This window comes from Bicyclus anynana, chromosome 11 (assembly GCF_947172395.1).
Source record: "Bicyclus anynana chromosome 11, ilBicAnyn1.1, whole genome shotgun sequence".
In the NCBI taxonomy this organism is placed as follows: Eukaryota; Metazoa; Arthropoda; class Insecta; order Lepidoptera; family Nymphalidae; genus Bicyclus; species Bicyclus anynana.
In genome coordinates, this window is record NC_069093.1 from 14,588,433 (window position 1) to 14,604,515 (window position 16,083).

At 36.9% G+C, this 16,083-nt stretch overlaps 1 protein-coding gene across 1 annotated transcript; it reads right to left on the reverse strand.

The window, feature by feature from the left end:
• Positions 1-2,229: 2,229 nt before the first annotated feature.
• Positions 2,230-10,325, reverse strand: LOC112055297 (uncharacterized). Its single transcript, XM_024095331.2, has 4 exons — positions 9,738-10,325; positions 4,796-4,952; positions 3,839-3,958; positions 2,230-3,704 (listed from the first exon to the last, which is right to left on the reverse strand). Exons 1-4 carry the CDS (start codon positions 9,780-9,782, stop codon positions 2,710-2,712), a joined length of 1,317 nt encoding a protein of 438 aa, XP_023951099.2. The 5' UTR covers positions 9,783-10,325; the 3' UTR covers positions 2,230-2,709.
• Between the last annotated feature and the right edge of the window lie 5,758 nt (positions 10,326-16,083).

The following is a 16,083-nucleotide window of genomic DNA, read 5'->3' on the forward strand; positions in this document are numbered from 1 at the left end:
CTTAGGCGCTCTCTAGGATTTGGCGCCTGGAGCGACTGCTCCGTTCGCCGTATACACGGGCCGGCCCTGGTCACGTATGTGACGTTCATAATACATAGGTACTATTATCGTGAATCGCGGCAAACTTTCAAGAGTGAAACGAACTGTCGCCCGCACCATCCTACATGATACGAAGTGTAGTGAGCCGTAACATTGGCTGCTAATCATGATGCACACGAACAGAGCAAATCAAAAGCTACAAAATCTTGTAAAAATCGAAGGACATAACACCACACACTCCGGCAGGTGAAATTGCGGCCTTAAATACAAAGTACCAAACCTACTGAGGTAAGTTTAACCTTAAGAGTTATTCGTTAATTGATCTACAACGTGTAGGCACTGCAGGTTATGAAGGCACGCGTTCATCTTGGCGGTCTGTTTGATTAGCACTTTGTGACGAACGCTTGGAATTCGTTCATCAAATATTGAGTAGGAGTAAGTTAACAAGTTGGCAGTAAAAACTGGCGTAACTATGCTGACCATCCACCACCATCTACTGATTGCATTTTTGGCATCAGTATCGATCACTAATCACCCCCTGATTGTTATTTTGGAAATATATTTCATGTAGCTACAGAATAAAATAAATCTGTAGAGAGGTCAACCTCTACAGATTTATTTTAAGTAATAGATAGATGTAGTTATATAAGTAAGTATATGAAAAACAGTGTTTTTGGAAGGTAGGTCTCCTTAAGGTTTGTGGCAATAATTCCGTTATGATCTCTATAAAAAATATTTAATGATATTCTGCCGAGGAAAATATTTAAAAAATCCGTTCTATAATCTATAATCTATATCGAAATATTACCTATTAATGATTAAGAAGAGGCAGACAAGGGTAAACACTACACAATAAGCACTGCTCTACTGAATGCATGTTTATTAGATTTCGATTAACTAAAGTTACTACCAGGTAAAATGCAGGAAAAATGCAACGGACCGCCAGTCCGTAGTAATTTAATAATTTAAAAAAAAAATACGTGAGTTGTTCTGGGGCCCCATCCAATGCAATCGCCGCGGGCCATGGTATAGTTACGTCACAGAGTACTGCCAAATAGTAAGGTCGCCTTAAAATTGATTTTGAAGTCGACTCAAACCAATGCCAGCCCTATTATTGAGCTCTATCGAGTAATATTATGTTGCTGACATAGTAATCTCAATAGTTATGTACTTGTACGTAGATAATAAATAGCTATGTACGTCCGTATATTGTCACGACTCATTATTTTCAAATTAACTCTAATCTTCCACTTAAGATCAACGAACTTCCTTCATGGCAGGCGCAGAAAATAAAATGGGATGTTTAAAATCCATGACACTCGATTCTTTTGTCTTTTAACATTAATGAGTTACTGAACAATTTTGATTGGTCGGTATTTCCAAACATTACAAGCTAAGTAATTAAAACGCAAATGAAATAATTTTGTGAAAACAAAAAAATATATGATAATATATCCTAATTATTAATCTGCGAAATCTTATGGGAACCGTCGACAATGACAGCTTGTTCAAAGTTGAATCACATTAATGAATCATCTAAGTACTTAATCAAAATTATCATAAGAATAGATGCGTTAGAGATGCCTGGTTGATCCAGCGATTAGCCTATGTGGCTTCGGATCAAGAGGTCTTGATTTCGAGTCCGATAAAATAACCGTGATTTAAAAAAAAAACAATTGAAATGTCTCCAAAGGTGGTGGTGTTACAACCCTTTTGATGGCTAACCGTCAGCAATGATATGATGATGTTTTATCATATCATCGCTTAACCTTAAATTGACATTCTATATCACCCTAACCGCAACCGTCGCAAACTGCTTTTAGAGCAATGTTATTTTTACATTATATGTTTAGGTATATGTATAGGCGAGCGCTGGGCTGCAATAATGACAGAAAGCGATGATGTAGCCTATGGTGGAACCCATTTGCCTAGAATATGCCTATTCACTCTTGACTTGTAGATACCCATGTTGTAGGTGGTAGGGAAAACGGAAGCTGGAAAGGCATTCCATAACTTCGTAGTACACTGATAATGTTGATTTACCGTACTTACCTAAGCGAAAGAGCGTATTTTACGATAATTACAATTATATTTTCGAGAATATTAAAATTATATAACGAACCCTTTGTCTAATAAAATAACCAGTAGGTAGGTGTTTTTTGTAAACATTAAAATAAATAAAAATAGAAATGGCATTAAAAAAATTTAATTACGTTTTCTTAGTTACCTAAATTTTAAAATCAAGTTATAAATATTTTACTCAAACCCTTTAAAGGTTTACAATTGCAATACTAAAAAATAAGTATACAAAGTTCGATCATTTCTACAACTATTTTCGATTATTTCTGTAACATTAATTAAGTAAGTATTCGTATATCGAGGTATATCTACACTCTATGTAGTAAGTAGGCACTAATAGTGTTCTTGAACAAAACGCCATAAATTAATTATGACACCGAGGCTATGGCAGTTATAAATATAATACATTTGGTCAAACATTTATTATGCGAGTATGTAACGTACAAAACCGGAAAACGTATTAACGCGAGCGATACTCCGCTCCATTACACAGTCGGTCGCATTAATTGCACACCACTCATTAATCACGACACATCAAGTTCGCAACGATGACCTAATGTCATCGGTCATTAGAGTAATATCCATGTAATATCATTGTGTCGGACTGTGCCGCGGAGTCCGTATTTGTCTGGTCTTGTCCGGCCATCTCCCAGCAGTGTACTGCACGTAGCCACGATCGCTCGGAGTGCCTGACGCTCTGCCCTCTGCGTCAGCTCCCTCCCTATCTTTTTCCTCTATTGGCTCCATTGGAAACAAAGCGGGAGTCTCAGACCGCTTGGATCTGTTCGAACCGCGCAAATAATCTTCGAGCTGCTGAATTGTTGGCGTTGGAACTGTCTTCGCCCTCGTAGGCGATTTAGACTTCGACCTCTTCTGCTCGTAGCTCGGTGAGACGTCGTCGTACAAGTTCGTTGTTTTTGCTGTCTTAACTTTAGAAAACACCGGCGTCTGCAACTCTGGCAAATAATCCTCTTTAACTGACAACCTGCCGTGGACATTTTCGTAGTAATCTTGTAAATATTTCTCGTTAAACTTAGCGAGTTCTTGTTCGTAATGAAATTTGTCCGGTACAGACAAAGGGTCGGAAAGACGCACATAATTTCCTGCCTCAATGCCGCTACGTAAGGATCCAAACTTCGATTTTTCCAAATCTCTTTCGATTGGAAGATCATCTAGTTTTATTTGGTTCTTGGGTTCATCAAATAAATCATCTATTATTGTGTCCTTGTCTTTCATTTTGGTAAAATCCAAGTCTTTAGGTCTTTCGGGTTTTTGGACGCCGTTCTGTTTGCCATTCGGTACGTGTCCGTTTTGTTTTCCATTCTGCAGGTGTCCATTCTGTTTGCCGTCCACTACATCTACTGGTGCAGGTGGTACTACCTGGGGAACAATTGAGACTTTCTTCTCTGGTTTAGGCGAGGAGAATGTCTGGTCGGTCTGTGAAGGGCGACTGGCTGTGTAGATTCTGGGGCCCATGAGATCGATGAGGAATAGGGCAGCGACGACCAATGAGAACGAACCAAGCACAGATGCATTCACTATCAAGTTATGTGGGACTGAGTCTAGAGAAGCTAGCTCTAAACCACCTGTGAAATAAAAATTTCTTTGTTAGGTATTGCAAGAAATCGAATCAAACTTATCCTCGTAATAACGATGAATTAAATTTGATACGGCGTTATTATTTTAGGATTACTGTGCTGATTATAATCTGACCACTTACCCAAAACAATAAAGAAGATGATTCCAAAGCCAAGTAGGACGCTCTCAAGAATCCGTCGCCCTTTCGGTATCTCGTAGAACACCCTGCCCAATATTAGCGCGAATGTTATGATCACGTAACCTGGGAACATAATACAAAATACATTATAATTTTCAACCGACAAAAAACAAAGAGATTTTTTTTTATGTATGTGTAATTTTTTACTGACTAGACCGGTTTTGATATTCTTTTTTAATTAGAATAGGTATATTTTATTAATTACCTATCATTAAATAGTTATAACGGGAAGTTAAGTATCTATACTTATTTCAATTTGATGATTATAATGTATTTGAAGTCTGCCAACCCGCATTAGGCCAGCGTGGTGAACTATTAAGTTCACCCAATGCGGGTAATGGCCCAATATTCATTCATTATTTGAGGGGTTTAGGCCAGTGCCTATAAACCTTTTAGCAGACTCAACAACCAAAATAAGACCCTAGAAAGGAAGACAATGACCTTGAGTGGAGTCACGCAGTTGTGAACGATGTGTGTAGGGTTAAAGGATCCTTTGATAGTCGACAAACACTCCCCTTTTCCACTCAAGTCACTCTCCCCGCCTATCCCAAATAACCCATAAAGAATTACACAGCCAGAGATATGAACGGCTCGAACGCCACGAGCACACTGAAGCCGTCCGTACCGCAAGTCGTTGCAACGCGGCGATAACAACCCCCTCGAATGATGACAGGTAGTTAAGGATATTAAGTAATCGTAATTCGAAGTTATATTGTAAGCAATAACTCAACGGTAAAGGGGTTCGGACTCGTGGTCAAGACGACCGAAGAGTCGTCCTTCGATGCCCGCCCACTCCTAAGTCCTAACACAGTCTTTTCAGACTAGTTGGAGGGTAATGGGAATATTTATGTGTCGTAGCTCGACACGCGCCTCGCGACCAGAATGTCACACAGAACTCACCTCCGTACACGGCGTCGGCGAACGCGCCGCCGATGTTGTCCCACGTGACGGACGTGAGCAGAGACCACTCGCGCGACAGCTTCTGCAGCAGCAGCGCCAGCCGCACCTCGTCGTCGCTCGACACGCGCTTCGTGACCAGGCATGCCACGCAGAGTAGCTGCACGTTACCAAAACTGATTCTTTACAAAGTTACCTGACGTCATTGACACAATTAGTAGGGGAGCCTAAAGCGGCGTGGGGACTGATTAGACTTGATAGAATGGATGAAGGAAGAATAAATTGGCTATACTTTTCGTTTTCAGCGGTGGCAAAGAATACTACAGACTATACCTAAAGACAATTTTTATAACATCGGCTTACTGAAATCGTCAGAAAATATTGGCGATTATTTCCTTCATAATATAAAAAATTAACCGAGCTAGTGTCTTGAAAACAGAAATACAAGGGTTTTATTTTGTAACTTTGGAACCCTTCCATTCCCTTACGTTACGCTTGAACCGTCAGATTTCGAAATGCACACCTTTTAGCTACATATCCTTATCTGACGTGCTGGTTGAGTAGTAGGTATTTCTGAGGCTAGTTTTTTTTGTTGCCCTAAACGTACCTACCCAGTACCCACCAATATTAAACAATATTAAGGGCGAATAGGTAGGTACTTGGTAGGAGTACTCAGCAACGTGCAAGGTATAGGTTAGGTACTCCATTATGTTCTTCTGTCGCTCTAGCCCTAGTAAATCCAAAAATCCCCTCTTCGTTTCCCCTCTTTACTAGAGACTAACACACAAACCTCAAATACTTGTAAAGTTTTCACTGTTTCAGGTTGCTACCTTATTGAGAAGATTGAAAACTCATTCATAACAGAAAAGCACCTGCAACAGTGACTATGATGGCTCAACTAAAACTGATGAGTCAGATTAAGGAAGTGGGTAATAAAATCGGTATCAGCATTTACTTATAGGTTGGTATAAATTGCAATTAAAAATTGATTTGATGACATAAATAAAGTAATAAGATTGTAAACATTTATAAATATTCTACGAACCATAATATTACCTATTGTACATAAAATATACTTATAGATAGGTATTTATTTATAAATTTGCATCGCACGCAAGGTTGCCTTGTATATGTTTGTACCTATAGTCTACCTATATGTAAACTATAAAGTCGTACGACTATTTATCTAATACTATTATTACCCGACTACGGCGCAGGCAAAAGAAAGGGGATTACCGGCAAACAATGTATATTTGTATAATGTATGTATGTATGTACTCATACGTATGTATGTTTGAACGTAGTCAAAAACGTGTCAAAAAGTGCGTAATAATGCCCCGGGTGATAAAGGCTATAGGTATAAAGTTCAGCAAAATTTTGTACAGCGGAATATAAACCTCAAATTCTAACTTCAAAAAAAATTTTACTGAGATAATCATCAAGTGTTTAATATCAAAAGAAAGGTCTTAGTGAGCACATCCTACTAATATTATAGACGCAAAAGCTTGTATGAATGTTTGTTTGGATGTTTGTTACTCTTTAACGCCGGTACTACTGAAGCGATTTGGCTGAAATTTGGAACGGAAATAGATTTTACTCTGGATTAACACTTTTTATCCTGAAAAATCCATGATTTCCCGAGATTTTCGAAAACTGATGATTTTGATGATATGAATGTAAACTCTTTCACGCCTCGATTACTGAACCGAATTAGCTAAAATTTGGTATTGAGATATATTATAGCATGGATTAACACATAGGCCACTTTTTATCCCGGAAAAATCCATGGTTCAAGAGGGATTTGTGAAAAACTAAATTCCACGCGCCAAATCGCGGGCGTTCTCTAGTTACATATTCTCGTATGTACGTAAAATCATACAGTTTTAGTCAAAATATATTTTAAAAATGCGGTCTTACAGTTCGCGCGGACGGCGGTCCAGTAGTTTCATATCAGAATGCGACGATGCAGATATTGCACGGTTAGTGTGACTGATTGGAAAACGCTAACTGAAAAGTTGACTTTTAAGGTTCAAAACGTGATGCATTTCTAGTAATGAAAAACAAATTAAAAAATAATGTATTTCAATTTTCAAGTAGGCTTTGTTTACAAGCACTTTTGAGTTTTGATAGGCTTACTTTACAAGCACTTTTGATAATAGCCTATAAAAGCTCAACCCACAAAAGAGTCGACTCTATCTCAATGTAGAATCCTTAAAGTCCATCCGCAGTCCTACATTGAATTCAATGGCCGATAATTGTGTGCTAATAGGCCCAAGCTCATAAGGCAACAGTTAAGACTTAGTGCTTCAACAATGCGAGGAGCGAAACAATGGGCTGGCTATTTGTCAGCAGTTAGCACTTAGCACGCATAGCCCTAAACCTTCGGAGCTACGACCTCTCGGCCGATTGCGTTGCGTCATTGTCCACCGTGGGAAGTGGCTGAGGACAAATTGTGTGTTGATTGAAGGAAATATTTACTATACAAATACTTGCGTAAAAAACATATTTATGCAAAATTTGTATTCTTATGTATCTCTGTACACAGACGAATTACTCTATGTCTCTGTAAGATGTCCTTCAAGATTTTATTTTTGGGGTAGATATAGGTGGCTAAAATACGTTATTGGGGACCTAGGTGTATTATCTACATAACCTATGCATTGCCACAACTTGCGAAATCATTTGACCCCGACTTACAGGGATAAAGTCTGTGGAACCGTAGTTTCTAAACGATACCTAGAACCGATTATAATGCAGATTTTTTAGTTTGAAAGCTGAGTTTTTCAAAATAATTCTTTCTTATTTTAAGCAAACCCATCCACAGCTGAACAATGCAACAGCCGGCACATTAACAAAGTAGTTAGGGTTTATCCACTTTGAGAATAAAATCTGATGCTTGTTAAATCAACGAGTACCTATAAAAAGTCCGACTCATCAATAGCGTGACAAAGTTAATGCAAGGTCTATTTTTTGTTGAGATCAATATAACCTATACACATTATAAACAACCGATATTTAAGTGCCATTAGCTCCAAAACTGTTTAAACAAAAAAAAATCGTGTGCGTCGCGGGACGCTTTTCAGACTTGATGACTTAAGCCTGTTGCCGTATGCGTGAGAGAAAGAAAAGCCAGAAGCGGTTTGCCGTCCCTATCACGTCAATATTCTCATTTCTTCGCCCAATGAAACTAAATAGGCTAGCAGACGATAATATGGATAGAAGCTAAAAGACATTTTGCCGTCTACTCCTAAATACTATAGTTAATATGTACCTATTTATTGTGCAGCACTTCGGTCTGTAAATAAAGTTTAGAGCAGCCCATTGGATATTACCTCTGCCTTCGATTCCGGAAGGTATGGGTTCGAATCCGGTCCGGGGCAAACACCTCCAACTTATCAGTTTCAGCACGTGTCTCAAACGGTTAAGAAAAAACATCGTGAGGAAACCTGCATACCAGAGAATTTTCTTAATTGTCTGCGTATGTGAAGTCTGCCAATCCGCGTTGGGCCAGTGCAGCGTGGTGGACTATTGGCCTAACCCCTCTCATTCTGAGAGGAGACTCGAGATCAGCAGTGAGCCGAATAGGATTGCCAGACTTCACACACGTAGATAATCGAGAAAATTCTCAGGTAGGTATTGCAGATTTCCTCACGATAGTTTTCCTTCACCGTTTGAGACACGTAATATTTAAATGCACATAACTGAAATTTGGAGGTACCTATGCCTCGGACCGGATCTTTGCCCTCCGGAATCGGAGGCAGAGGTCATTTCCACTGGGCTATCACGAAAGATTATTATATTAATGCAAATATCTACAGCAACCTGTATAAAAGTTGAATCGATCGAATGTATTGAAAATAATTAATAAAAATTCGGACAACCGGTGAGGTAACCGCTAAGCCACAACTCGTAACATATTGTGAAATAACATTTAGCAATACGCTGCCGCTAATGTCAACAGAGGACCGCGGGCTAGCGCTCCAACATTTTTTAACCATTTAGGTATGTAAGTACTCATAATATTGAGATAAAGTTTACATGTTGTTATTCCCTTTGATCGATGTTTTTATCTCGTCAAAATTTATCTTATTTTATCTCTACTATAATAAAATTGCAATTGTTTCGTCTCTGTGCTCACGCCTAACACCAACACTGTAGTCTGCCAAGTTCGTTGATAACACTCTCATGATATGCGGTCGACGGGCGGAAAAACTGCGCTGGTGTGAAATCGTGCGTGCGGGGATCGTGGGTTTTTTATTCATCGCTACACGCTCCCCGCCCCGCGCGCAATCATATTGCCAAGCTCCATAGCATGTAGTTTCGTAATAGAAGATACGAAAGAGACTTTCATGGCAGAATTATATTTGTCTGACGTGTCAATGATCAAAACAACGACATGTCACAACACATAAGAGTGTAAACGTTGCCATACAAAATTTAATATTGATTCTGTTCTGATGCGTCACGACACGACACGTCAGACAAATGTAAATCTGGCTTAACTCATGAGAGATGTTTGATTAAAATCGGTCAAGTCACGCTAAAGAGCGCTTGTATAAGACAAAATAAAACCTGACCGTGAACATCCATAACAGTTTATTTGTATACAAATTATTGAGTTAATTATTATTGGCATACATTACTAAGTTATGATAATACACTCAACCAATATAGATGAAACAAATGCCAATGTTTTCTAATGAAAAAATATTCTCGATACAAATACTAATGAAAAATTCATCACCTACTTATCAGTCAAGAATGTAGTTTATAGTACATACGATTACCATAGCACCTGCAACTATACAAGGAAAATGCACTAGGTCGCTGGAACCTAGCTATAGATATATCTAACTATTCTATAGTAAACGAAAGCAAAAGTGCACTTAACGACCTGTTAAGTCATAAAATCAGTGAACAAGTAGCAGAACCGTAGTATACTTACAAACTCCACTATCTTTAGGGCGACCCACTTGTCACAAAGCGCCATCGCACGATAAGCTAGCGATTACACAACACAACTTAGACACAGTATTTAGGTATACACCGTTTGCACGATCCCTTATTTTTGTGTATCCCGAAATCTAAAACTAGTGATTTGCCACACAATTTTACGAGTACATTTACAGACGAAAATTACTTGCTCTACTGCTGTTTTTAAACGCTCCCGAAAATTCCTAGTTTCACCACACCAGAACAACCTAAGAAACAGGATCGCGACAGCTAACTACAATTTTAAATCATAGGGAAATTGATTATTTCAGTTAAATTTTAACAAGCATCAAAACTTAGATATTTTCAAGTTGTAAGGTTCATTCAAGAACTTAGTATTTACATGTTCGAGCCTAAGGACGGATATAATTTGAATTTCCATTATTAGTCATAGTTTCCCATATATGTAGATCCCTATAAGATCGTCGCACATGCTATCCGACCATTTGTATTTAACGACCGTACGACATTTACGACACGGACACGACACGACACAAGCTCGGGAGGCGTTCGCGCACATCAAGCGCACACTTTTGTTTGATACAAACAGGTATTTTCACGCGCTTCTACCTTCTACGTGTGACATTGAACGAAAACATAGCAGACGCCTACTCGCCGCTCAGCTGTGTGGCGCAACACAAAATATAAACATGTGTACCGTTATCAACGAAAATCTGTTTGTAATTTTAAATTAACAGCTTTTCTCTAAAAGCCTATAAGAAGGTAGATGCTATTTCTGTCTTATCGGAATAAAGTTGCTAGTCGCTCCTTTTTACCAGACTATGGCGAAGCTACAAGGGTAATGATTTTGTAATCACGGCTATGCCATGATCTATGCATGTCTCTATTTAGATCTGAGAAATATCGTTCTTTTTAGACCCCTTTCTAGTCGGGTTATAGTTTTTATTTTTTACATCAACTATCTACCAGTGAAAGTTCAGTCAATATCGGTCCAGCAGTTTCAGTGAATAGAGATTAGCCGGAACAAAGAAGTCCCGCGTAGGTGCCATTTCTGTCATATCGGAATAAAGTTGCTAAAATCGCTCCTTTTTACATCATCTATCTGTCAGAGAAAATTCAGTCAATATCGATCCAGCAGTTTCAGAGATTAGCCGGAACAAACAGACTAAAGAAGCCCCGCGTAAATGCCATTTGTCATATATGAATAAAGTTGCCCAAGTCACTCCTTATATCATCTATCGGCTAGTGAAAATTGAGTCAAAATCGGTCCCGCAATTTCAGAGATTAGCTGGAAACGAACAAACTAAAGAAACTCCGCGTAGATCCCATTTCTTTCATATCGGAATAAAGTTGCCCTATTTTTTCCTAAAATATTCACTAGCAGACACCCAGCGTAGTTTGTTCCAGTAGATCCAGAGTTTACCCCCTTAGACTCAATAAATATAATATAACGCCTCAATAGCTAAACGGTAAGAGCGGTCGGACTCTTCACTAAGGGTGGTGGTTCGATCCTCAGCCAGTTGGTCTATTGTCGTACCCACTCCTAATACAGTCATTCGCGACTAATTGGAGGGGAATGGGAATATTGGTCATATTAAAAAAAATACTACAAAGACACCAAAATAATACAAAAAAAAATATATACGAGAATGAATGCAAGATGTTACACCTAAATCCAAGGTTAGTGGATTAGTATTAGTAATAGTTAGTAAGCAAACATTTGGGTGGGTGGGTAAAATAGATTAAAAAATGAAACAGTGTTAAATCATTATACTTAAATTTATTAATCAACCAAGCTGGCATGCTAATGCTAATTAAAATCCTCATAAAACGCCATTAAAACAAACACTCATGCATTGTAGCGAAATAAAATGCATTTTAGCACAAGTGATACAAAGTACTTTTTAAATAGATATTTCATAATATGCCTTCATTTCATAAGCTAGGAAAACGGTTCGAAATTGATTGAAATAGTAAGATAGGTAAATCGTGATTCAATATGCTTATTCATATATTATTAAATATAATATATGTGAAGATTTCGTTGAAAAAACATCAAAAAGTTTAGATTGTTGGCAATCTCAGGCAACAGCTAGCCATTTTCATTACTTAATTCATATCAATAAAGGTTAAAATAATTATAGATTGGTGCTTAAATATACCGATACTAGCTTAACAAAGGCTTCGAATTTCAAAATTAATTCATTCATTTGAATTGATTCCTTATTAATTTTAAATTAAATGTCAAGCATTTAAAATCATTAACTGAAACAAAAATTGAGCAAAAGAGACATTGTGAAAAAATAATTTGATAAAAGGTGAAAAAATAAAAAAAAACAAATTCACAATGTGAGAAGACAGCTAAAACTCAATTATTATGAATACAGTTCCTATTTCATTGCATTTAAATAAAACTTATTTCATTTACTTTACGAAAATTACAATCTTCTCACAATTTCATGAAACCCTATTCAGTTAAAACACTTAATTAGGTTTATACAGGGTGCCTCGGAATTAATTGATAAAACTGACACTCACTTATCTTATTGGTTAGTTTTGAAAAAAAAACCCGTAGGATGACAAAGTTATACTCTTTTTTGTTACAAAATAGACAGATATTGTTTAAACATTTTAGAGAAAAAAAGTTCGAATGTGTACACTATTTTTTTTCCTATTATGAAAATTCACCATACATTTTTACCAACAACTTTGGAATTACAATGAGCAGACGCACGTTTTAAGCTAATTTACAAACCTCAATAGGTGTTTTAAAATGATGGTCCACTTCAGTTTCATGCATTTTTTATACTTTTTATTAATCGGGTCATTATACAGGCTAAATATTGTTTAAAAAAATAGTATCATAAGACATTAGTAATTCAATCTGCAATATTTAAAAATAACAACAAAATCTTTTGAATAATAGTTACAGCGTTAAAAAAACCGGTTGAAGATAAAAAAATTGGAAAAATCCGAAAAAAAGTATAACACGGTCACCATACAATTATTTTTTTCTTCAAACTAAACAAATTGGTGGTGTATCTCCCGCTTATTAACTACGGGACACTATGTATATAGTTTTTTTTAATTCATATTAAATGGGAAAACAATCTATCATATCGTATGCACCCTTAACTGTATTATTAAATAATAAGTCGCCATGTAAATTCAATATACATGAATTTTATGTATATTGAATTTACATGGCGACTTTTGTTGTTTAAACATTGTTAGTGATTAAGTTTAAAAATTGCTTGTACTTTATGTTATTTTATTTGGATTGGAGATAAACAGGCTTATTATTATTATATTATAATACACCAAAAACCTGCAATGGCCAGACACGCCTAATTTTAGGGAGGCTAGGAAGTTTGTCAGCCTAATCCTACCATAGATAAGTGGGTACGGGCCCTGGAGCCATGTGGCACGTCGATTCTCTTTCTACAAACGCTAATGCTTCGAAAGTTAAAAAAAAATATTAATAAAAAATATGGGAAAAATGTGATCAGTTGCCATTCCGATGCATTTGGTAGTTTTCAAAGCGTTTGGCGAAGAATCGACGTACCACATTGCTACCAACCCAGTAACCAATTATGCTGTATTGACCATAACTTTGAAAGGTTTCAAGGCTCGAGATCCCTAATTATTTATTGTCCAAGAATTGAAACAAGACATTGTCTGCAGGATATAATAGTCTCTTGTCGTCACACTGTTAGCTTCGTGGCAAACCATCGCTAGCGACCTTTAAAGTTATTTTTAACGGTGTTTTCAAAGGATTGCCGCGAAGCGAACTGGCGGTTGGGGGACATGATTTCTCATATTGTGCTAAGGATTTGAAAAACATACTTTAAATTTGGATGTTTGAGGATTTGGATCCTTGAAACTTCCTTGGCCTCCGAAATTCTACAATTATGGGGCATCATACTTACCTATGGTAGAAACACGGGCTGACAAACTTTCAGCCATCCTAAAATGAGATATGTCTGGGCACCGCAGACCTCAGTCATTAATAGAGATTCTCAATTTGGCTCAATTCTCAGTTTCTTGTCTAAACTAAGAGAAACAATCGAGCTATCAAAATAGTTTAGTATAAAAAATTAGAATAAAAACTCAGAATGTCTCTGATGCTCTTCTCAAAATCTTAATCCCATTTAATAGGCTAAAACTATCATTAAATAATAATAATAAAATGAATATTAGTATGTTAAAAGTGGACTCTTAGCCTCTTAGAGAGTCTCAAAGTATTTGCACATTGATGCCAAGGCAGAATATATTTTTATAAAATGTTTCCAAAAGTAGAAAGCCCAGGTACAAAAATAACCGAATTTTGGTTCAGTTCAGTTCACAATTTGAATACTTTTAGATGTTTTGTGATGATTGAACATTCTTGGCAGCAATGTGCAACAATTATACAACTACATAGGTAAAGTAAATAAAAACAATGTAATTTTACGTGCAACACAATCACCCAATGTGCAAAAAAGTTAGAGTATTAAAATGCAGCAGGCCACAGTATTCCTTAAATATGTCTTGTAACTTGAAAAAAAAAAACATACATACAGCCGAACGTAGAACCTTTTCCTTTTTAGAAGTTGGTTAAAATATAATCGACACACCCATGCCAATACCAGTACAGTACCTACTTGTATGTATATATATGTTAGGGTGTCCCTTATTTTTCAAAGTTTTAAATTTGTAACGCATAGGTCCTAGTTTTGTTCATTTGCCTCTAAAACACTCGAAAATATTTTTTTTACCTTAATTGAAGAACGGTAACCCGTGCCGACTTGCATCGAAACATGTTCATACATAGTAGCGGTAAGTACTCGCGGTATTTGTCATTTGTTGTCAATTATTCTGGCGATTAACACGTATTGTTTTACATTTAAAAGATGGCAGTGGATTTAAGAAGTGACACAAAATGTATTATCATAGTTAGTGACGCGAATTATCAAATAACAGGCGCAAAGTTACCGTCAAATCGTCAAGTTCTAGCAGTACTTTTTATTAACATTCGCGAAGTGAAATGGTCTGTTAGTGAAAGCGTTAATCTCGTCATTCGGAAGTGTACTGTGAATTGAAAAAAAGCTAGAATCCCTACCAGAGCTATACCTAACTGGGTAAAAAACCTTGTTGATCTTCACCATGCTTGGTTTGCTTTGACTATTTGACATAGCGCACGCTGATGCTTTAGAACGGATTAAAATTAAAGAAGACAAAATATTTTTACAAAAACAATGAGAACCAGGGCATCCAGGATGTTTAGCGAGTGTAGACGAAAAGTTGGCCGAAAAAGAAGAAAGGACAAGACAAAGCAAATTAAATGAAGAGAAAAAAAGATGTGAGCAAATGTTGGGTTCATCGTCATCAGTTAGAACGCAACATGTTATTCAAGCTGAGGGACATCAAGAACAACTTACCAGCTTTAATGAAAGTTTTGAGAACCACTTGGCGTTCACCTCTCAAACGGTAAGTTCAGAAACTACTTCAAAAAGAGGAAGGAAAGACTTCATCACGCCTAAGTTAGTTTAGCAGGTTTAGATAGATGTCAATTAAGCATAAGGGATTCTGTCTATATACTTCAGGCTGTGGTAGAAGCACTAGATCTTGGCTGTGATGATTACCCGACAAACATGTCGTCTATTTAACGTATTCGCACACAGGGTCGAAAGGATAGAGCGGAATCTATTAAATCCGATTTTCAGAATAAAAAGCTTGAAATGATGACCGTTTACTGGGATGGGAAATTATTACCTGAACTTGACGTAAGAAGTTCTAAAGAAGAAAGCCTGCCAATTTTAAAATCGTTTGGAGAAATATAAAAATTGTTAATACTGTCTTATTTATTATTGCAGGAAAATCATTAAGTGATTTTGTGTCTGTCAAGAGCACAAATTTATTTAGTCTATTAAAAATTGATAAGGCGTTCCTCCAGACACCCATTTCTATATGGGATGAAGTGTGGGATGGGATGTTAGCTATACAGAAGCAAAAAGGTAAGTGCTTTCTTTAAGGGCTGTTAATGATACGGCTATAAAGAGCTTTAAAACTTAGTTGTGTTCAGGAGCATAGAACTCTGTATCCGGACTATAAAAAGAGACTAATCCTAAAAAACTATCCTGCCTGATCTGTAATTTTATCTTTTAATAAATATTTTATAGAAAATTGATTATTTCAATTTATTTAGTTATTTATATAACGAAAAGGGTCAAAAACCGCAACTTTTTAAATCTTCCGGGCCCTGTCGGCACGGGTTAACGTTGACGTAGGAAGATTAAATTTTGTATTTAAGTTAGTCTAGGTAGTCTAAAAAGAAATAGGGGGTATGCGTTTTATTA